The following is a 23585-nucleotide window of genomic DNA, read 5'->3' on the forward strand; positions in this document are numbered from 1 at the left end:
TTTTGCTTAGGCAGTTGGGGTTAAGTGACTTGTCCAGGGTCACACAGCTAGTAAGTGTTAAGTGTTTGGTCTGAGGCCAGATTTGAACTCAGGTCCTCCTGACTTCAGGGCTGGTGCTCTATCCACTGCGCCACCTAGCTGCCCCCTCCCAAATATTAAGTATTGATGCCAATGGGAGGACAGAAGAAATCAAAATTAAGTTTTAACTTTCTTCTCTACCTAGTTCTCTTCCCTTAGTCTATATTCCTTCCTCTCTGAAGTGTTTGGCAGGGTAGCCTGGCATGGAGGAGAGTCTTTCATAGAGCACACCATCAGTGGTTGTGTTTACCACCTGTCAATTCAATTCATCTCAATTTGATGAGCATTTATTAAATACCTGTTATGTGTGGGGTACTGTACTAGCTATTGGGGACACAACAAAGTCAAAACAGCCCATGCCCTCAAGGAACTTACATTCTACTAAGGGAATACAACATATTCAGTAGATAAGTAGAAGCTATACACACACATACATATTATATATAATAAAAAGAAAGCAATATTGACAAGGATGGAGGATAAAGCAGAAAACATCTGTTCCTCCTGATTCGTCTGACTTCATTAGGACCAGTTTCCAGCAAAATTTCCATAAAAGGTGCTTAATAAATATTTTTTTGAATAGAGAAAAAAAGGGAGAACTGCTGAGCTAGAGCATATATAGGCTTTCTCCAATATCCTCTTTTCACCTTTTCCTCAGCCAGGGAGATGAGCTTGCACTTCAAAGACTGAGAAATTGTCAATCTTTTTTTTAGAGCTTCCCATCTTTGTCATTTCTCCACCTATCACACTGGGAAAAGTAAGTGAGGAGGACCATATTAAAAACCGACATTTACAAAGGTTTTCATGATTTACAAAGCACTTTCCTCATAATACTGCTGTGAGGTGGAGAGTGAAAATGTTATTATTCCCATTTTCCAGCTGAGGTAGATTGTGTAAAATTATTCCCAATTTACAGATAAGGAAACAGAATCAGGGAGGTTCCATAGCAAACATGTATTGTGCCTCAAATTCAATCATTCCTCCATGTTGCTTCCCATATTTCCCCACTTTAAGCATGGCGACATTGAAGGTTAACTGATTTAGGAAAGGAGAGGCAGATTTTGAGCATTAGAATTGCTGGCCATTTTACCAAGTCATGTTTGTCAAAGATCAGTCCCCAGTCTTCTTCAAAGCATAGTGAGGATGAAATATTCAACCTAACTTCCAATGAAAAATATGTCAGAAAAGAATATTACTTTCTGCTATCTTTTTTTCAAGTAGAGTCATTGTTAAAATGAAGGGAAAAATGCACTAATCTCTGTAGAAGTAGGAGCAAATTTATTATCTGAAAATATGGCACTGAAAATGAAATTAAACTTCAACAGATGAGCCTTTTGTAATTTACCCTGCATCTGTTATGAAGAGAGTGGCTGCTTTTTCAGAGGAAAGAGCAAGAGAGAGGGAGAGGGTACAATCAAGCTTTTTTTCCTCTTGGGAACCAAGAAAGTGTCAAAGATTGTGTTACAAATTGCAGCTCCTGAAGCTGAAATGTGACTGGAATAATTATGGGAGCATGAGGAAAACAAATCAGCCTCTTCCTCAGAAAGCCCGTGTGTGTATATGTTTGCAGTGTGTTTTCATGGCAGCTTCTACCTAACCTTCGAAGAAAATCAATAGTGTTGCCATTGTTTTGATGGTTGCCCTCCTGATGAAGATGCTCCAGCCTTCATATGTATGAAAGATACTGCTGTCCCACTCCCAATGGGGTCTGTATTTTGAGTTGTCTTCCCTGTCATGGTAATGATCACATTCGCCTAACTGATTCCTTTTATGACCAGTAACACATGTTTTAAGAATAGATGGTCAGGGTTGAGATGCAACGAATAAAAAATGCTATATAGGCAAAGAATTAGAAATCGAGGGGATGCCCATCAATTGGGCAATGGCTGAACAAGTTGTGGTATATGAATGTAATGGAATTCTATTGTGCTACAAGAAATAATGAACAGGCAGACTTTAGAAAAACCTAGAAAGACTTGTATAGATTGATGCTAAGTGAAGTGAGCAGAACCAGGAGAATGTTGTACCGCGTTGTGCGAGGACTAGTGTTTATAGACCTCACCCTTCTAAGCAATGCAAAGATCTAAGACACCTCCAAAGGTCTCATGATGGAAAATGCTATCCACATCCAAAGAAAGAGCTATGGAGTTTGAATGCAGATCGAAGCATACTATTTGCTATTTTTTATTTCTGTTTTGTTTTGTTTCCTCTTTCTGGTGGTTCATCCTACTGGTTCTAATTCTTCCTTACAACATCACTAATGTGAAAATATGTTTAATAGGAATGAATATATAGAGCCTATATCAGATTGCATGCCATCTTAGGGAGAGATGGGGAGAAAAATTTTAAACTCAAAAGCTTAAGAAAATGATGGTTGATAAGTCAAAATAAACTAATAAAAAAAGAAAAATGCCACATGGTCAGACATACACACACACACATACACACATATGTGTGTATATATATATGTATATATACATATATATATGTGCAGAGTGTTCTGCACATAGTCAGTGTTTAGTAAGCATTTGCTGAATAAGGCAGCATATTGGAGTAGAGAGAATGCTGGACCTAGAATCAGAAAGACCCGAGTTTGAATCCCATCTGTGATACTTATTGGATTTGTGACCCAGGGCAAATCTCTCAGGCTCATCTCACTCATGTAAAATGAGGATGCCAATGGTACCTATATCATGGTTGAGAAACAAATGAGATAATGTCTATAAAGTGCCTGGCAAACTTGGAGGTGCTTTATAAATGTTAGCTATTAGTATTAAATGAATAAATGAATGCTCCATCCAGATACTTACTCTAATATGCCAGTGGTATCAATGAATGTTTTATGAGAGAGAAAAATGGTTTCCCTTCCAGACATTATTTTCAGAGGTTATGTTTTTTTTTTCTGAACATTCTTGACTTTTTTCAGCTTTTCCTTTAACAAGTCGTTATGGTTCTGTTTTCTCAGCCTTCTTGAAATTTTTATGTTTTGGGCTTGCATAAGGTCTTAGGGCACTGAATTTCATAAATTGACTATTATGCTCTGTAAGTAATTACCTCAATGAGCCCTGAAGAAGTGATAGGAATCAGCATAAACCTGGCATGCCAAACAATTACCACCACTTCCCCTCATACCTTGGTGAAACCAGCCAAAGACCCTGTGCCCAAGATCTCTAGGAATAGCAGTGACACTCAGTGCCCTTGTCCTGCTTTCAGTAGCCACCGTTACTCGTCGTTCAGTCATTTCAGTTGTGTCTAACTCTTTGTGACCTCATTTGGGGGTCACAATTTGCCAATTTCTTGGCAAAGATATTGGAATGGTTTGCCATTTCCTTCTCCAGTTCATTTTACAGATGAAGAAACTGAGGTAAACAAAGTTAAGTGACATTTTCTTCCCCAGCTCATTTTTTCCCAGTTGTTTTTCAATCATGTCTAACTCTTCATGACCCCATTTGGGGTTTTCTCAGTAAAGATACTAGAATGGTTTTTGCCATTTCCTTCTATAGCTCATTTTATGGATGAGGAAACTGAGGCAAATAGGGTTAAGTAACTTGCCTAGGGTCACACAGCTAGTAAGTGTCTGAAGCTAGGGTTAAACTCAGGAAGATGAGTCTTCCTGACATCAAGCCTGGTGCTCTATCCACTGTGCCACCTAATTGCCCTAGCCATAGTTACTAAAAACCCAGAAAAGCAAATTCTAACTACCAAGGTCTTTGGCATTGTCCATAGTTCAATGTTGGAAATAAGTATGACATTTTAACATGAAAACAGCTATATATATATATATATATATATATATATATGTGCACGTGTGTGTGTGTGTGTGTGTGTGTGTGTGTGTGTAGATGGTGTAAATGGGAGTTAATCGTTAATCTCAGAAGGCACTATGGAGGGTAGAGGCAGGGATGGTGATTGTAGAAAAGGTCACTTGTAGTGGATAAGAATTGAACTGGGTCTAGAAGGGTGTTAGGGAATCCAGGAGGCACAGGTAAAATGAAAGAGCATTTCAGGCATAGGGGACGCTAATGGAAAGGTAGTCTTGTAAAAGGAACTGTGAGTCTCTAGTATCCAGTGCTGCTTGATTATAGAGTACTTGGAGGGGAGCGAAGTGGAAGAAAACTGGAAAGGTAGAAAGGGGCCAGATCATAAAGGGCTTTCAACTCCAAACAAAAGATTTTATATTTGATGCTGATGGTAACAGGGAGAAGTTGGAGTTCACGGAATTGAGGAGGATGGGATGATATGATCAGACTTGTCTATGCTATAGGCAGATCACTTTGGTAGTTGAGTGGAACATGAACTGGAGTTGGGGAGACTTGAGGCAGCAGATCAATCAGAAGGCTATTTCAATAGTTCGGGTGAGAGGTGATGAGGGCCAATACCAGGGTGATGGAAGCAGTGGTGGATGAGAGAAGGGGTTAAATAGAAGAGACATTGCAAAGATAAAAAATGACAGAACCTGGCAACAGATTGGAGCATGAGAAATCAAGAATGGCATCCAGATTGGGAGTCTGGGTAACTAGGAGGATGCTACTACTCTCTATAGTGATAGGAATATTCAGAAGAAGGAAAGGTTTAGGATGAAAGATAAGTATTTCAGTTTTAGATGTGGTGAATTTGAGATACTTGCGGGACATTCAATTTGACATATTCAATAAGTAGCTAGTGATGCAAGTATAGAGCTCAGGGGAGAGGTTGGGGTTTGATGTATAGGTCTAGGAATCATTTGCATAGAGACGAGAACTGACACCATGGGAGCTGATGGATCACCAGGATAAGGGGGCCCAGGACAGAGCCCTGGAGGATACCCATGGTTAACGGGTGGGACGTATATGAAGATACAGTAAAAAGACTGAGAAGGAGTGGCCAAACAGGTATGAGGGATTCAGGAGACACAGGGTCTAACCTAGAGAGAAGAGAATGTCCAGGAGAAGAGGGTGCTCAATAGTGGTACAGGATGCAGAAAAATAAAAAAAAAGGCTTAGATTAGATTTGGCAACTGAGAGATCAATGGTGACTTTAGAGAGAGCAGTTTCGGTCAAATGATGAGAGTGGAAGCCAGACTGTAGCAGAGGGCTTAAAATTAAGTGAGAGGAGAGGTCATGCCATTGGTTATTGATGACTTTCTCAACCACTCTATGATGTCACTAACAATTGGTCACATGCTTTAGGACTTATGTAACTAACATGAGAACATTCCAACTAATCAAAAAAAATAAACAAACTTTTTAATACCTAAATTAATTAGGAATTAATAATTTAAGGAAATTTATGGTAGGCACCCATTATATTTATTTGTAAATAATAACAACAGACAACCTTCAAGAGGTGGGGTGTCATCATGATTACAGGGCTCCCCTTTGGAGTCAGGAAGACCAGGGACAAATCTTGCCTCTGATTATTTAACAGCTATATGACCTTGGGCAAGTCATTTAATCTCACAGGGACTCAGGTAACTCTCTAAGACTATAAATCAAAGAGAAGGTGCTGATCTGCATTGGTAGAAGTGACTTATGCAGATGAATTCACAGGTCTGGTAAAAAAAAACCCAACAACAACAATAACAACAAAAAACCCACCGCCTTTAAGTTTCTCTTCTTTTGATTTAAACTCAATTCGTTTAGTCATTCTGTCTAGGGCCTGTTTTCACTCTAGAAATACATACACATCACACAAAATTACCTATTAACATTGGCATTCTGCTCTTTTGTTTTTGGATCTACCTATCTATTCAGGGATTCTGGGCTTTGGCTGGGTAGAATGAAAATTAATTTACTAGAGATATATTGAGTTTTTTTTTCTTCAAAGCCCTCAGACTTAAAGAATAGATGCTTTAATAATTTAACTCAGCAGAACCACATAAAGTATTTAAACATTTCTAAACCAAAAACTCAATATGAGGATGAGATATCAATTTTAATAATACTGAACGATTGTTGGCAGGTTTGATAACAATAGAAATTTAAATAGCAATAGAAATGTTGCTGATCACATTTTTGCAACCAAGAATTGCATGAGAGAAACACTGTAAAGGATTTTTTAGAGACCTTTTGTTGTTGTTGTTCAGTTGTGTCTGACTTTTTGGGATCCCAGTTGAGGTTTTCTTGGCAAAGGTAATGGAGTAGTTTGCCATTTCCTTCTCCAGCTCATTTTACAGATGAGGAAACTGAGGCAAACAGGGTTAAGTATCTTGCCCAGGATCTGACAGCTAGTAAGTATCCAAAACCAGATTTGAACTCAGGAAGATGAGTCTTCCTGACTTTAGTGCTATCACTCTAGCTGCCCTTTAGAAAAGTATAGGTCCTTAGAGACAGAAGGGGAATTTCCTGACTAAGGAGAAAAGTGGCTTATGACCTTGTAGCACTCTCAGACTTCCCTGCTCTCCTAGAAGGCAGTGAGGATGTTGAGAAAAACTTCTTTTTTCATCTGGTCAGGAAGGTGGCCTCTTTTCCCCTTGAGGGAAGATCTTGTCAAAATGACACGAACATTCATTTCATCTGTCCTGGACAGATTATTAAAACCTACTTGTAGCCCTGACCTAGCCTAGGAGGCCAGACAGCAGTAGGAGACAAAACGCTTGGCAGTTGTGACACAGAGATTTCTGCTGTCTTGCTTAGAATGTCTGATTCACATCTGTGCTCTGGGCCTATTTTCTCTTTGACATCACATTCCATCTAAGACCCTGCGCCTATCTAGACTTGCCCTCACCCGCTGCATAACACAATCAAGACAGACAAGAGCTCTCAGAAACATCAAGAGGGGGAAGGGAGGGGGTATGGTATGTAAGTGGTCATTCGTGTTTTTCTCTAGAACTTTAAAAAAAACTTCATGCTTTAATTGAAAAGCTTGGAGCAATGAAGGCCTTACAGGCCCTTACAGGGTTTCTTTTGGAAATTTCAAATCCTTGTGAAAACCACAAACTTACACACACACACACACACACACACACACACACACACACACAAACTGATCCTTTTTTCTTTAAGGAATTGCTTATAATGAAAGGAGAAGAATGGAATTAAATTAATCGGATGGCACTATTCAACACATCCTTTAACCATGTCCATAGCAATGAAGGAAGAAAATGGGCATCACATGGGAAAGTGAGACCTCATGGACCTACCAGAAAGTATCCATTTCACAGAAAAGAAATGTTTAATTAAAAAAAAACAGAAACTAGGAATCCCAGAATAAATAATTTCTGCCCCTCTCACTGGTCTAAGAAAAGGATTGAGAGAGAGGAATCAGTCAATGGCATTTATTAAGTGCCACGTGCCATATAACATGCCAGGCAAGACCAAACCAAATTAATCCCTGTCTTCACAGAACTTACATTTTGTCAGGTGAGGCAATACATTCATGCACGAGTACGTACAAAATATATACAAGATCATTTTGAGAAGGAAGGCATTGGCAACAGGAAGGATTAGGAAAGGCTTCATGTTGGTGTTCAGTCATCTCTGCCTCTTTGTGACCCCATTTGAGGTTTTCTTAGCAAAGACACTGGAGAGCTTTGCCATTTCCTTTTCTAGATCATTTTACAGATGAGGAACCAAGGCAAACAGGGTTAAGTGACTTGCCCAGGGTCACACAGCTAGTAAGAGCGTGAAAGCCAGATATGAACTGATGAAGATGAGTCTTCCTGATTTCAAGCCCAGTGCTCTACCCATTGTGCCACCTTGCTTCTTTAAGGTTTCATGTAGGAGATGATACTTAAGCTAAATTTTGAAAAAAAAAAGGAGGTGGAGGTGAAGGAGAAATGAATTCTAGGCGGGAAACGCAGACTGTATAAGGGGCAGAGATGAGAGGTGGTATGAAGAACAGAAAGAAGGCCATTTTGGCTGGATCATTGAGTACCTTAAAAGTGCTAGTACATTAAAAAAAAACCTCATAATGTAATCTAGATCAAGGAGATTGATGAGATTGCTGTCACATTAGTCCAGAGGAGAGTTGATGAGAGTGTCAACTAGTGTGATGGCTGTGCAAGTGGAGAGAAAGGGATAGGTATGAGGCATGTTGTGGAGGTAGAATCAACAAAATTGAGTTCTACTGAGGAAAGAAAAGGGACAGTACATTTAACTAAGCAGTCTGTTCAACAATGGTGGTCCCTTTAGTGTCCACTCTGCTGCTGGTACGGCAGTGTGTGGTAGCCACGCTTGCCCTTCCATACTTTAGTTTGCCCATGTGGGGTGGAAGCAGGGGAGGCTTAAAAGATATCATAGCTCTGGGAAAGGTGTTAAGGCTTTCAGCTTGCTTTCAACAATTCATTCCTTCCCTTTTACTGGAGGATCAAGGAACTGACCCAAGAACTGTAGTGGATGGTGAGAGTGCATCTATTAGAGGAAATGAATGAAATGCAGCCAAGGGTCACAAGGACAGAAAACCAGAGGGACATCACAATTGCAGGATCATAGGATTTTAGAGCTGCAAGAGGCCTCAGAGACCATCTCATCCAGGGCTTTTTAACCTGGGTTCCATGGATCTCCAAGGAAGTTGTGGATAATTCCAAGAAATTTATGAACTTAGGAAAAAAGTTACATCTTTATTTTCACTTTTACAGACCTCTTATGGAAATGCAGCGTTTTCTTAAATTATGAATGCAGGCAACAAACCACAGCCAAAGGGACCTATGTCAAAAAAAGTTTATGATACATGAGTCAATCTAACCCTCTAATTTTACAGATAATGAAACTAAGACTCATATAGGTTAAGTGATTTGCCACAGGTCACAGAACTAGGTTTTATGTGTGTGTAGGAACTAAGAGAATTAGCCCCTAGAGAAATAAATAACTTTGCAATTAGATTAACACCACCACCACCCCCACCACCAACATATAGTGAGCCTATAAACCCTTTCCTTATTACCAAAGAAAAGGGAAAGGCTTCCACCCACTATCCCTTCCTACCCCATCCACCTCCAACTCCCATATTGTTTTCTACGATTTCTTCAAGGCTTCATTCCTTTTATTTTATTTGCATAAACATTTAAAAAAATGTTTATGTTATACATCCTGGGCCCTGAACTATGGATCCTGGGAACAGGAACCCTCCAAAGATGATTCTGAGTGCTATACTGCCCTAGGGTCAGCTCTAGGGTCTAGACCCACTATAGACAGCCCTCCCCTCAGGGTATATAGGAAACCTGGCATTACCTTTCCAGTCGCTGCATGGTCATAGCCAGTGTTTTATTCAATTCATCTATCATCCTGCAACCTGATGGCTGCATAGGTAGTGAGCTGGAGGTGGAGGGGAGGTGCTGGCTGTGGCTGCCATACTGGAGCTGGTGCTGCAACTGGGATGGCAGGACAGTATGGTGATGCTGAGCCATGGTCTGCTGGGCACTCTTCTGGGCCGCATAGGAAGCAAGGGAGAGTTCTGGCCCTCCTAAAGGCATGCAAATCATGACTTTCTTTGGAGGTAGCGGAGGAGACAGTTTCACTGGCAAACAAGGCAATTTCACAGGGGCACCAGGATCTACGACAGAAGGAAGAAGGGAAGGAGGGAAGCATTACTTTCAGATATCAAACGAGACCATTTGTGTACTACAACTCTGATATCTTACTGCTCAGAAGAAGACATTAATCAATAATGGGTAGTCCGGGACTTCCTAATGTGCACTGCTTGCATGTAGAATTCTTTAGATAAATGTCAGTACTACAAGATTCAGAGAGTCTCGGGTAGTGTGAACAGATGCCAATGAATGTGCATTTCTACCCAACTCCTTCTGATCTCCTCCCTTCAAAGCACACCTTGTGACAAAGGACTCTTTGGGACTTGTGCATTCCAAGTACAAAGAAACAAAATTGAGCTGCCTTTTCACCCATGTGGGCTTCAGCTGTCTATAGCTTCCTCGGCATTCACTATGCAAGGTCAAATGCTCCCTTAAATGGTAAACAGAATAAGAAGAGGAAACAAGATATTTTAAAAGAATGATCTGTTAGAACAGAAGAGAAGGCCAAAAAGAATTATAGATAAGCAGGACAGCTTTGAAAACTACAGGTTGCATTTATTATATACTTAAAAAGCAAGTTACATATAACAGAGATCTTTAGTTTCATGAACAATCTTATTTTTCTGCTTAGAATAAAAATAAAAACTTTTTTTTTTAACAAGAATGGTCTTCTCATGGAGTGACATTCTCCCATCAAACAGACCTGTTTCTAAGGTGCAGTAACTGATTGAATAAATTACCCATCTCTCTAAGGTGGAATTACTCTTTCAAGATATCTAGAGTCTTTCTAAGCATTATTGCTTATCTACTGAGAGTGATGGCAAGGCATTGCTTCCCAATACCAACGAAAGCACAAGTCCAGATATTCATCCATCTTTCCTACTCTGAAACTAAATCATCTCAAACAAACAAAAAGGACTCTTTTATTTATTTATTTTTTGAGGCAATCAGGGTTAAGTGACTTGCCCAGGGTCACACGACTAGTAAGCATCTGAGGCCAGATTTGAACTCAGGTCCTCCTGACTCCAGGGCTGGTGCTCTATCTACTGTGCCACCTAGCTCTCCCCACCCCACCCCCCACCAAAAAAACCAAACAAGAAAGAAAAATCTCTAGACTTTTTCTAGAACAGTGCTTCAGTATAGATCTAGTATCAGTCCTTGAAAAGCCAAGAGCAAAGCAGTATAAATCTAAATCTCTTCCTCATTTCATGCACCATCTTGGTCTTCCAGGGATCTTCCACAGTAGGAAGCAGTCAGGATTAGATCAGACCTCAGGGAGCTTCTCTCATCAGGTACACTCCTCTCATTGTCTCCCACTTCTCTGAGAACGAGGTGAAACATCACTGCTAGGATCCATGAATTCTGCTGATTGGATCCATACTTGGCTGAACCTATGGCCCAACACACATGCACCAGTCTTAAGATGCTGGAGGGCCAGAGAGGGAGACTTCAGAACCATAACTTGTAACTCCAGGCTTTATTGTCCCCAGGGAACACAAGGCTGCTGATTTTAACCTCCAATCATCTGCCTGATTTCTCTTCAGTGAGCAGAATTTGGCAAGTGGGATTTAAGCTTTGATCTTTCAATTTTCCAACTGACCTCTATCACTTTTGCTAGATAATCATCACCATTTGAGATGTTCCAGATAGGAGAAATCAGGCTGACTGTTGTAGGTCTCTAGTATAATCCATCTGGGGGGAGTCACAGTTCAAGTACTGATCATTAAACTGAGATGTTGAAGCTACTCAACTGAGCTGAAATTATTCAACTGAGAGGTTAGGCAGCTACATGGCATAATGGATAGCATGAAGGACTTGCAGTCAGGAAGACCTAAGTTCAAATTCTGTTTAGACTCTAAGAGCTTCTAGGCAATTCTCTAAGGCTCAGAATTGGAGAGCAGTTGTCATCTGCATTGGGAGAGGGGGCTTCCTCATCCAAGAGCACCTACACTGAAGGTACCACAGGCACAGACCAAAAACAAAACAAAACATTGAAATGCTGTTTATGACAGAGTCTCACTGCCTGTTTCCAGGCTTACGCTCAGTAGTAACTGAATCAGAACGATCAGCTCCTTCAAAGCTTGGTGATTTCTGCCCAAACTCAGCACCTGCACTGTGGTGAGTCAACAGCCCACAGGTGGAATGAGATGTGCCTCCTGCTGGCAGCACCTGCCTGCCTTTGCCTCTCCTAGCGCAGCTGGTACTTCTGACTTGGCCAGTCGTAGCCCTGAAAATCCAGCCAGCAGAAGGCCCAGCTAGGAGTGCTCAGGAATTGTTTTCTTGAATGCAGTCAGTAGTGATTAGAAATTAGGTTAAGCTCACCACAAGGGGCTGCCCCTCCACACACAAATACTCCCAACCACACGCACGCTCACACAGGCAATCTCATACATACACAAGCTCATGATGCAGCCATGTAGACTCATACGGGCAATCATTTACATACACATGCATTCATGCACACAAACATGATGTACTCATATACACCTAACACACACACTCATAACATTTCTACCCCGCTAATGTACAGCTATATCCAACACTAGTTTCTGGGTGGAGTTTTGCTCAACTCAGCAAAGTTCTCTTTGTATCATCATTGACTAATGGAGCTTAAATGAACTGTCAAAATATATGCAAGAAGTCACCACCAGGACTGAATTAGAAAGAGGTTTTTGCTTTTTTTTCCTAGTAGACGGGTAGTGGGGTGTCTTGATGTGTGATTTTATTGGTATAGAGAACTCTTGGTAAGGGAATTCTCTCTACCAATTCTCTCTGTAACTGTTCTGCTACTTACACCTTTAGAGAAACATCTGGGGACACGAGTGGGTTAAGTGACTTGCTCAGGTCATACAGCCAGCATGGATCATAGGCAAGACTTGAACCCAGGGCTGCCTGACACTGAGGTCGATTCTCTATCCACTAAACAACATTTCCTCTTTAGGTGGACATACTCTTATTTACAACCTTTGGGAACCCAGAGTCACCCCCAGACCGTGAAAAGTGTGTTGGGCAGATCTTCTAGGGATGGTTATAGGAGGATATGGACAACAATCCAACAGGATGGGAATTTGTGTATGGGTGGTAATGTGCACCGCCGAGAGGAGTATCCACATTGAAGAGGTCCTAGATCCACTGAAGTAATGACATACTCAGGTACCATTTTCCAGGTTCTATACTATGATAGAAAACTATGGACACTCTTCCTGTCTTCCATCTTGATTTCCACCTTTTGGATTTTCCATTATTTCATGACAGAAGCCAAGCAGGGACAGTGAGAAGAACACAAACTCAAGCTAGGTTATTTTGCTGCTCGGTTTGGTTGGCTTGATGTCCCCTTTAGGCACAGTCTTTTGGGAACAGAAACTGAGATTAAAGTTAAGTTCTGCTCAGATAGCTTGTACAGGAAAAAAGCTGACTTCACAGTTCTTATCACTACTTGGTCTGTACTGATACATTCTGTAATCAGGAACAGCAACTTCTCTACTAGCCTTAAACGCCATGTACAATGACCGCATAAGGGAAAGGGATCTAAGTCAAGCATCAATTGGTTAGTCAATCAACAGCATTTATTAAGTATTTACCATGTGCCAGGCATGGTGCTAACTTCTGGACATATAAAGAAAGGCAAAAAGATGGCCATTGCCCTCAAGGAGCTTACAATTCAATGGGGGTCAAAACATGTAAATAACCAAATATATAAAAGATACATCAAGTGTTCCAAAAGTCTTAGTGAAGTTTTATAAATTTAACAGCTTAAAACTGATTGTTCAATCATGTCTGATTCTGTGTGACTCCATATGGGGTTTTCTTGGCAAAGGTTCTGGAGTGGTTTGCCATGTCTTTCTCCAGTGGATTAATACAAACAGAGGTTAAGTGATTTGCCCAGGGTCACACAGCTAGTGAGTATCTGAGATCGGATTTTGAAGTCAGGAATTCTTGATTCCAGGTTCAGCTAATTATCAAGTGAACCAAGTTGTGAGGTCTAAATGAGCTACATCCCTGAGTACCAAAAGTATATGTTGATGTGATGTGACTGTTGATCTTTAAAGAACCCCAGAAAGGGAAAAGTGGCATATGAATGGGAGATAGGCAAGTATTTTCAAAACGTGAAAGAAGGTGGATTCTTTACACTGGCAAGACTGATTCTGATTCCTGATAAAATGTTAGGATATATTTTAAAATGTGTTTTTTGTGAATGGGGTTATGAAGAACATGTCTTGACAGAATAATCTCATTTCCCTTTTTGGCAAGTTTACTATACCGGACTGTAAGAGAAAGTCATAGGCACAGTACCCTTGGTTTGAGCGAATCATTTGTTAAAGTCTCTCACTATATTCCTACATAAAAGATAGATATGGCCTTAATGATAGTATACTTAGCTAGGTTACAAACTAGCTAAATCACTAAACCCAGATAGTTATAATTAATGGGTTGACATCAATATGTTATATTAAAAGCCTTGTGAGAGTTGTAGGATTGGATCTTACCTCAACCTTCTCTTCCTCAAGCACCTAGTGTAAGGTTCTATATATAATATGGGCTTAATAAATATTTGTGGAGGAAATGAATTTGTTAAATCAGGAAATCCCTGGTGAAACATCATGGAGTTCTATCCCTGGCTCTATTGAATCCAGTATTTGTTTCAGTGCTTGGATGAAAGCATGGATTATATGCTTATCAGATTTCTAGATGACACATAGCTGGGAGGGATAGCTAACAGCAGAAAAGGATCAGGATCCAAAAAATTCTTGAAAGACTTCAACAATAGGATAAAGGTAAGAAGAGGAAGTTAAATGTGGACAAATGTAAGGTCCTATACTTGGGTTCAAAAGATCAACTCCCCAAGTACAGGATGGGGAAGTTGTGACTCAGTAATAATTTATGTGAGAAAGGTCTAGTGGATATATTTTAGACTGCAAATTCAATATGAGTCAAAAGTGTGTTGAAGTAGTCAAGGAATTTAATATTATAGAATTGTGATGGAAACACAGATCCAGAATAAAGGAGGTTAGTGTCCTATTGTACTCTTGCTAGATCATTGCTGAGATAGGATGTTCATTTCAGAGAACCATATTTTAGGAGGAATTTTGTTGTTTATCTTTAGTTTTCAAAGAGGATCAGGAGCATCATGGGTGATGTCTTGACTTGCAAGTGAATTGGATTTAAGTGAGGCAGAGTTGCACAAAGTCATCAGCCTCACTATTTCTTTCAGAGTCATCCAAGCCCAGTGGCAAGATAAAAGCCAGGATGGCTGGTGATGGACAGGTATGCAGTGGATGACCATGGCATCTTCAATGTCTGACCAAGATCTAAGAACTTCACAGTACCTACTTCAGCCCCCTTCATGGCCTTTGGTTTTTTTTTTTATTTTAGGCAATTGGCGTTAAGTGACTTGCCCAGGGTCACATAGCTAGAAGTGCCAAGTGTTTGGTTTCAGGCCGGATTTACTCAAGTCCTCCTGACTTCAGGGTCATGCTCTATCCACTGCGCCACCTAGCTGCCCCCCTTCAGGGCCTTTGGAACAAGTTGTTCTCATCTGCTCATTCCTTGGGGGAAATATTCTCAAGCTTGGAGTATATGTTTCTCTAACTCACCATTGGGTTTGAGGCTTACTGGTTACCCTCAACCTGATTTAGCTCATATGCCTGGACGGATTAACTGGAGTGTGGCTGCTGTGCATGCTGCAGCTTCTTGGAGTTACAGGTGAGAGTTGGGTGAAAGGTAAACAGTAAAGGTGGATGAGCAGCCCTGAAAAGGGTTCGGCAAGTCTTCACACAAGAGGTGCTAGTCCTCCCTGAGCACCCCACATACCCCTTAGCAAGGATATTGAAAGACACTAACAAGTTGGAGCAAATCCAGAGGAGAGAGGCTGATAGGATGAACAGACACAAAACTATGCTACCTGGGCATTGTATGAAGGAATGAGGAATGTTATGCCTGGAGAAGAGTAGAAAGTTTTGTTCAATTATTTGGAAGATTTTCCTGAGGAAGAAATATTAGATTTATTTTTTTTTCACCTCAAAGAACAAAACCAAGAGCAGTGGGTAGAAGTTGAAGAGAGGCAGATTTTGGCTCAATAAAAGAAACAATTTTCTAACAATTAGAGCTGTGCAAAAATACAATTGTATACCATGGGAGGTAGTGAGTCTTCCTGTAACTGAATGGCTTAGTTTGGGGCTAGATTCTGTGATTTTATGAAAATATCAGATGAGTAAGCCAAAAGCTTGTGGGTTTTCTAATCAAGAGTTCCCAACATCAATGAAATCATTGTAGGACTGAATAGTCAAGTATTACCCTTTTTGGAGCTATGCCACTGCCTTATTCTTTCCAGGAAAAGAACACAACATGCTGTAAGATGCACTATTAAATGCACGAATGCACAAATACATCATGGAGCAGGTGGCCTGACCTTGCTTATATATAAACAGCCTTTGCCACACCTGTGAGGGTCTATCTGTTCAAATATTTTTCTCTACTAGACTGTCCAAAGTCTTCTAAGTCCTTGGGTGCAGCCTTTTGACTGAGTCCAAGTTTTACAGAACAAATCCTTTTATTAAGGGGATTTATATCAATTTGTTCCATGAAGTTTGGATTCAAAGGGCTGCACTTGAGGACCTAGAGGGCCTCATGTGGCCTCAATGCCACAGGTTTCCCACCTCTGGTCTAGAATGAAGTTAGTGAGCAGCGAGTACACATTCTTATAGTGGTATGGCTGTATGACGAATGAATGAATGAATGAAACTGCATTTATTAAATGTTTACTATGTGCAAAGCTTTAGGTGCTCATGTGCATACTTCAAAAGACTTGGTATCTTTTAGTGTGGGGACACCTTCTATCTATGCCCATTACAAACCCTCCAACCTAATACATAGTCATGAGCTGGGATGACCAAATCATCACCTTGAAGTGAACTCACTGGTCATGAGCTTCTCACCATTTCGCTATGCTGATGTTCCTTGGGATGAATAGTCATCGTCAATGTCAGGCTCTAACTCTTTCCAGCTTGGCCACACCATTTCTTTGTCCCGCTTCCACTGACCTAGCCTTTGAGAGTGCAGGCTCAAGGCCCTGGTTTGATGAAGCACTGGGGCAGGTCTTTAGTCAAAGATATTACATAATATAAAGGTCAGTAAAAATAAGCTCGGTTGGAAAAATCACAGGAGGCTGGAAGGACAGGGAAGTCTAGTCATAGGGAAGGAAGCTGAGGCCCAGAACATTCCAAGGTCACACAGCTAATGCATGGTAGAACCTGGGTCTCCTGAAGCTCTAATTCACTGTCCAGTCTTCTCTAATCTATCAATAAGTCCAGCTTTAATGATTCTGGGTGGTACATATTGACAAGTTTCAATGTTTGTAACACAACCCTTAAAATAAAAGAGTAGGAAAATAGCTTAGATTTGGAGGTGTAAATGTGATGCATTCTTCTGGTGGAGGATTTCTACTGAAAGGGAGTATAGTAGAAAGAAAGTGCTAGTTTTGGATCTGAGGGAAAGGTCAAGTCACTTTAACTTTAATCTTCATTTTCTCATCTATCAAGTAACAGAGCTGGATAGGCAATCTCTAAGGATCCTTCCATGATTAATGATCTATGTATGGCTCTATCACCTAAATACTAATCCTGGCTCTGTCACGATCCATGTGGGCAAATCTCACCCTCTCTGGGTCTCAGATTATTTACCTCTAAAATGGTGATAATCATATCTGATCTATGTATTGTGAAGGGCTATTTTGAAAGTCAAATGAGGTCACTCAGACACTGGGCCTTAAATTCAGTAGATACAATATTCATTGGTTGATTGATAGAGAATACTGTGCACTCATAATCCTGGCATTAATAATGATGATGATAGTGACAAGAGAAGAAACATAAACCTGGCTTGAGGATTTATGGAAAATGGATGAGTCCACTGCAGTGATACTGAGCAAGACTCAGTATATTCATAAAAATGTCTGTGTTGATGAAGGAGAGCAAACAAAACCTCCTGTTCCAGAAAACAGGGAAAATAAACCCAAACTGTGCTTCCCAGGGTGATTAAAAACCCCATGAGGGTTATATTTCCTAATTATAACACTGCCCGTTCTTCCAACTTGAGTGAAATGAAAAGCCTAGATTGCATCATCAGTCTCTTCTGCTCCTGGATTGTAGCAAACACACCAAATTATTTTGGATAAAATTATTATGCCTCCATTGTCTCCCCTCACACCTTCCAGAACGAGGACTGTCCTGTGTCCTGGCTGTAAAAGGTCATTTATAACTAACTGATAGCGGCATATGAGCCCTTCCTCAGTGGAATGGGACTCAGAGTTATGATGACCAGCCAGGCTATATTTCTGCATCAGCCATTGGCCACAGTCCCCACGTTCAGCCTCTATCTAGAAGGTGGAAGCTCTGAAAGCTAGGAGGATTGTGTGCCAATAGGGTGTAGCAGGTGCCAGGTACCAGTAGAGGCAGAATTAAAGCCTGCATAATCGCTCAATTTCCCTCAAACACCGAGTCAGATTGCTCCAGGCAAAGGAAGGCACTAAATAATTGATATTTACATTGCACATTAAACTTTCCATACATCATTATCTTTTGTGAGCCTTGCAATTTCACTATGAGTAGGTATTGTAGGTAGTATTATCTCCATTTTACAGACTGGCAAACTAGATTTGGTTAAGGAGCTTGCCTGTGGTCACATAAATACTAAGTTTGGGAGGTGGGATTTGAATTCAAGGCTTTTTGACCCCAAGTCTAGCATTCTGTCCTCTTTAATAGAATTGTAGGCTCTCAGAGCTTGAAGAAACTCTGTCTTGTCTTGCCCAACCCCTATGTAAATTGTGAATCTTTTCTATAATATCCCTGACTAATAGTCATCTAGCCTTTACTTGAAGACTCCCAGTGATGGGGATCTCCCTACCTACTGAAATAGCATATTCTTACATTGATTCTTTCAGGATGATTGGTCATCATCATTTAGTAGATGGTTTTAATTATAGCCTAGGGTATTCAATCTGTCAATCAAATGGAGGTAAAATTTGTTGAATGTGCTTTTTCTCCCCCAAGAACAGGGTGGCAAGATGAGATGGAGGCAGCTTAGACCAACTTGGAGATCCAAATATTAAATTTTTAGTGTAAGCATTTACAACTTGGAAATCATCAAACACTATAAATTAGAGCTTGATTTATTGTTTTGTTGATTTTCTAGATTTAAAAGAATTATGGAAAATGTTAATGCAGATTAAACTTTAAAGTGTGTGTAATTAACATTTAGTAGCACACTTTTGGGTAGAACACCAATAAAGAAAGTTATATATTTTATTATTACTGTTATTGTTAATAATAATAGCTAGAATTTAAATAGCACTTTGAGGTTTACAAAATGCATTACAAATATCTCATTTTATCCTTACAAAACCCCAGAAGGTAGGTGCTATTATTATTCCATTTTAAAGATTAGGAAACTGAGGCTGACAGAAGTTAAAGGACTTGCCCCGGGTCACAAAGCCAGTAAATCTGAGATCAGATTTAAACCCAAGACTTCCTGACTTTAGGTCCAACATGCTATTCATCCACTGCACTACCTAGCTATGATTTTACATAACACAAATTTAGTTCTCTCTATTAAGCCAGAGACAGCTAGCAGGCTCAGTGGATAAAGTGCTGGGCCTGGAGTCAGGGGGACCTGAGTTCAAATTTGTTCTCCGACACTTACTAGCTGTGTGACCATGAGCAAGTCACTTAACCTCTGTTTGCCTTGATCTACTGAAGAAGGAAATGGCAAACCACTCCAGTATCCTTGCCAAGAAAACCTCCTGGACAGCATTGGTATGATATGGTGAATGGGGTCAGACACAACTGAGTAATAAATAAGCCAGAAGCTTCCCTTTTCACAAGTAATAACCTATGATGATCAACAGCCTTATGATTTGCAAATTATACACATCAGAACCTATGATAGTATTATCTTGACAGTTTTTTGGTAGGTGTTTCAGGGCAGGGGGCCGAGAAGGAAGTACTTCCATACGGTGGCAAGAGAGGTAGGGATGGTTTGTATCTTAAACTGATAGCAAAATTTGTCTGACCTAGTATTAGCCTGTGACTCTGGGCATACACGAGATAGAGTGAGAGCACAGATGTGGTTAACTATGCTGACTGAAGTGACGGGGTGGAGCAGAGAGAGCACTGCTTTGTGTGGACAGACTAAATGAGTAGGAATTATCAGTCTGGACAAGCAGTGACTGAGATGGACTGGGGACAAAGTTAATACAATCACGACGATTATGTTTAGAAGGAGTACCGAATTCTTACCCAGTCCCAGAATACTAGAATGAGGGGGATACCCCTTTGGAAATGGAAAGAAATAAATGCAGATCATAAAAGACAATCCTTCCCCTTATAGCACCTAGCAAGTGTAGAGAATTCATTATTCAAGAGTTTTATAGCATGAAATGACAAATAAGTTCTTAAAAGATTTTAGATTTGTAGATATTAGAATTAAAATACTATTAAGGTAAGATAGGAAACCATAGAATTTTGTATTTGGAAGGACTTTAGAGTTCAATTGGTTCTATTCCCTAATTTTATAGATGAGGAAACTGAGGTCCAGAGAGATTAAATGTTTTGCCTCAAGCAATACAGCCACTTGATATCAGGGCTAGGACTAGAATACAGGTTTTCTAATTTACATTTTGGGCAGCTAAATGGTGCAGTGGATAGAGCATTTGCCCTAGAGTCAGGAAGATGAGTTCAAATCCAACCTCAGACACTAGCTGTGTGACCCTGGGCAAGTCATTTAACCCTGTTCGTCTCAGTTTCCTCACCCGTAAAATGCGCTGGAGAAGGAAAGGGCAGACCACTCCAGTATCTTTGCCAAGAAAACCCCAAATGGATCACGAAGAATTAGATGTGACTGAAATGACTGAACAACAACAAACTTTCAGTTTGGTCCTCTTTCTAATATACCATAGATGCATGATTACAGGATCATAGGCCCATAGATTTAGAACTGAATAGGGCCTGAGGGGTCATCTAAGCCTACTCCTTCATTTTACAGAAGAGGAAACTGGGGCCCAGAGAAATTGAGTAACTTTTTCAAAGTTACTCAGGTAGTCGGTGGTAGAACCAATACTTGAACCCAGATTGTGTACTTTTTTTCTGTATTGTACCACAAGTATCTACATTTAATGTCTTGAGACTGATGTTTGTGAGGTTACTACTTTTTCCTCTAGCATATTCTGTGTGTCTACAGTAGCAGTTAGGTGGTGCAGTGATAGAGAGCTGGGCTTGGAGTCAGAAGTCCTGAGTTCAAATTCTACCTCAGGAACTTAGTAGCTGTATTAGCCTGGGCAAATTATTTAATCTCTGCCTGTTTTGGTGTCATAACTTGTAAAATGAGGCTAATAATAGCACCTTCCTTTTACGATTGTGAGGAATAAATGAAATAACATATGTAAAGTGCTTTGTGAATCTGAAAAGTACTATATAAATGCTAGTTATTATTATTATTAAATTTAGAACTTGAATATTGGCCTGGACGGGCCATGGGTTTGGCTCTGAATGAGAACTTTACATTCTTTTGAAAAACAAACAGTGTTACCAAGGAGAGAAAGACAGAGAGAGAGAGAGAGACAGAGAGAGAGAGAGACAGAAAGAGCTAGAAGGTTATCTAGTCATTTAACTTCTTAATACCTTAGTTTCCTCATGTGTAAAATGAGGTCAATAATACATGGTCTACTTTCCTCACAGTGGTAATTGTGAGGACCAAATGAGGCAACGAGATAAAGCACCTCATAACTGAAATGATACGTAATGAATTTCTAATTATTTGTCATAAAGTTTGGGTTTTTTCAGGTTTAAGAGGAAAAATGCAATTTAGTCATTTTTCAGTTGTGTCCTACTCTTTGTGTTCTCATTTGGGGTTTTCTTGACAAAGATATTGGAGTGGTTTACAATTTCTCCAGCTCATTTTACAGATAAGGAAATTGAGGTAAACAAGATTAAATGACTTGCCTAGGGTCACACAGCTAGTAAGTGTCTGAGGCCAGATTTGAACCCAGGAAGATGAGTCTTCCTGACTCCAGGCCTGGCACTCTATCCACTGGGCCACCTAGCTGCCAAAATAGCAAATAGATCACTAGATCTAGAAAATATGGAGCAACCCAGATTTCTCCATAGCTAGTAACATATAGTAGAAAATTATAGAATTCACAACTAGAAGGAACCTCAGAGACTATTTATTTAATCTCTCTCTTACACAAAAATTCTTTCTACAAAACCCTGACCAGTGGTCATCTATCCTCGCACCTGAATTCTTCCAGCAATGGAGAATTTCCTCTCTCAAAAAACAGCCCATTCTATTGTTAAAGAGCTTATGTCTTCAGAACTTAGGTCTATCCTATGATGAGCCAAAATGAAATCAGGTCTACTGGTCTTCATTGTGTCTTCTAAAGCAGTACAGAACAAGCACTTTTCTTGTGTAAAACAGCTCTTCAAACACGTGAAGACACCTATCATCTTCCCTTTGTTCCCCTCCTTTCCTCCCCTTTCCAGGACAAGCTCATCAACTTCTTTCTGCCACTCGTTATAATGACATGGTTTCTAGACTACTTACAACCCTAGCTGTGATAAGATCAATATCTGTCAAGATTCTCCCCATCACTGTCACCACCCAATGGGAATGAGTCCAGATCCCTGCCTCCCTTGAAGCAGAGTCCTGGTCACTTATGGCCATAAAAATTCCACCCACCTGAAATCAGGGCCCCCTCCAACTTGGTGGATGTCTGAAGACCACTTGAATCACCATATCCTGCCTTGCTGGTCAGTCACAAGCTTCCATATAGAGACAAGAGGGGCCGTGCCTGTAGAAGCTAAGTGCCACTGTATCCATTAACCTCATTTTGATAACTGTTCAATCACTTATGAGTGAATCATTTCATGTTCAAATCAAACCTGAACTAACAGGATGTTGGAATCCAGTCCATCCCTAACAATGGCTATTCTTCCCTGGATACATTCCAATTTGTCAATATCCCTCATAAAATATGATTCCTGAATCAAACACAACTTACCAGATACTGTCTGACCAGCTCAGAATATAGACGGCCTACTGGTTCCCATACTCTGAATATTACTTCAATATGTTGGTGGTTCAGTGATCTACTCATATGGGTACTCTCTCCAGAGGTAGAGATTAGAAGCCATCTACACCTTCTCATATTACATGACTCTTGTCCATATCATCCAATAAATCCTCTATAGGAAGTTCATCCAACTTGCATTTCTTATTACTAATATTACATGGATGCAACTGTAGTACCCAGGCTATATACCAGTTCTCTCTTGCTGCTCACCTATCTTTCCAGGCTCCCATGTCTCTGATCACAGTCTTCCTTCCCCTTCTTCATGATTCTTCATCGGTAAGATGTTAGAGTTTATTCACATTTCCATTACTCTTTAGGTTCCCTGCAATTTTAATTCCTTGGAGACTTTGGCATTCCATAATTCACAGTCACATAGCATCACCAGAAGAATAATGATGCTAAAATCCCTTGGTTTCGTGAGTGAAGTTTCAGGCCATTAAACACTAAGCAATTTGCCAAAGTGCTTCCTACTCTTTTCCTGAATTTTGGGTCCAATTCAGTGACAGTGACAGTCTGTCCAAGGTGTATGAGAGACCAACTCTTTGAGTTATCTGCTAAATTACCTGTCATAGTTCGGACAATTAGCATTCTTCATTCCCTTAGCTTTTTCTATGTGTGTTATTAGGCTGGATTCTTTTGAGTGATCAAGAATTTAATTTAGGATGTTCTACAATGTTTTGGGTCTGGATGTAATCAACCCAATGTCATCTGAACATGGAGCAAGAGTTCTTAGCCTGGGGTTTGTCATGTTATTTTAAATTTTTTAAAAATTATTATTTCAATGTAATTGGTTTCCTTTGTAATCCTATGTATTTTATTTCATGCATTTAAAATCGTTATTCTGAGAAGGGGTCCATAGGCTTCACCAGACTGCCAAATGGCTCTATCACACACACACACACACACACACACACACACACACACACACACACACAC

General features: G+C 40.2%; 1 protein-coding gene across 1 annotated transcript in view; it reads right to left on the reverse strand.

Moving 5' to 3' along the window:
• PHACTR1 (phosphatase and actin regulator 1) overlaps positions 1–23585 on the reverse strand; it is a 242340-nt gene that overhangs the window by 80159 nt on the left and 138596 nt on the right. The window contains exon 5 of the mRNA XM_027877093.1: positions 9228–9549. Within this exon, the coding sequence (XP_027732894.1) occupies positions 9228–9549 (322 nt within the window). The remainder of the gene's footprint in view (positions 1–9227; positions 9550–23585) is intronic.

The sequence above is a fragment of the Vombatus ursinus genome, unplaced genomic scaffold, assembly GCF_900497805.2.
Source record: "Vombatus ursinus unplaced genomic scaffold, bare-nosed wombat genome assembly UNPS02000577.1, whole genome shotgun sequence".
Classification (NCBI taxonomy): domain Eukaryota; kingdom Metazoa; phylum Chordata; class Mammalia; order Diprotodontia; family Vombatidae; genus Vombatus; species Vombatus ursinus.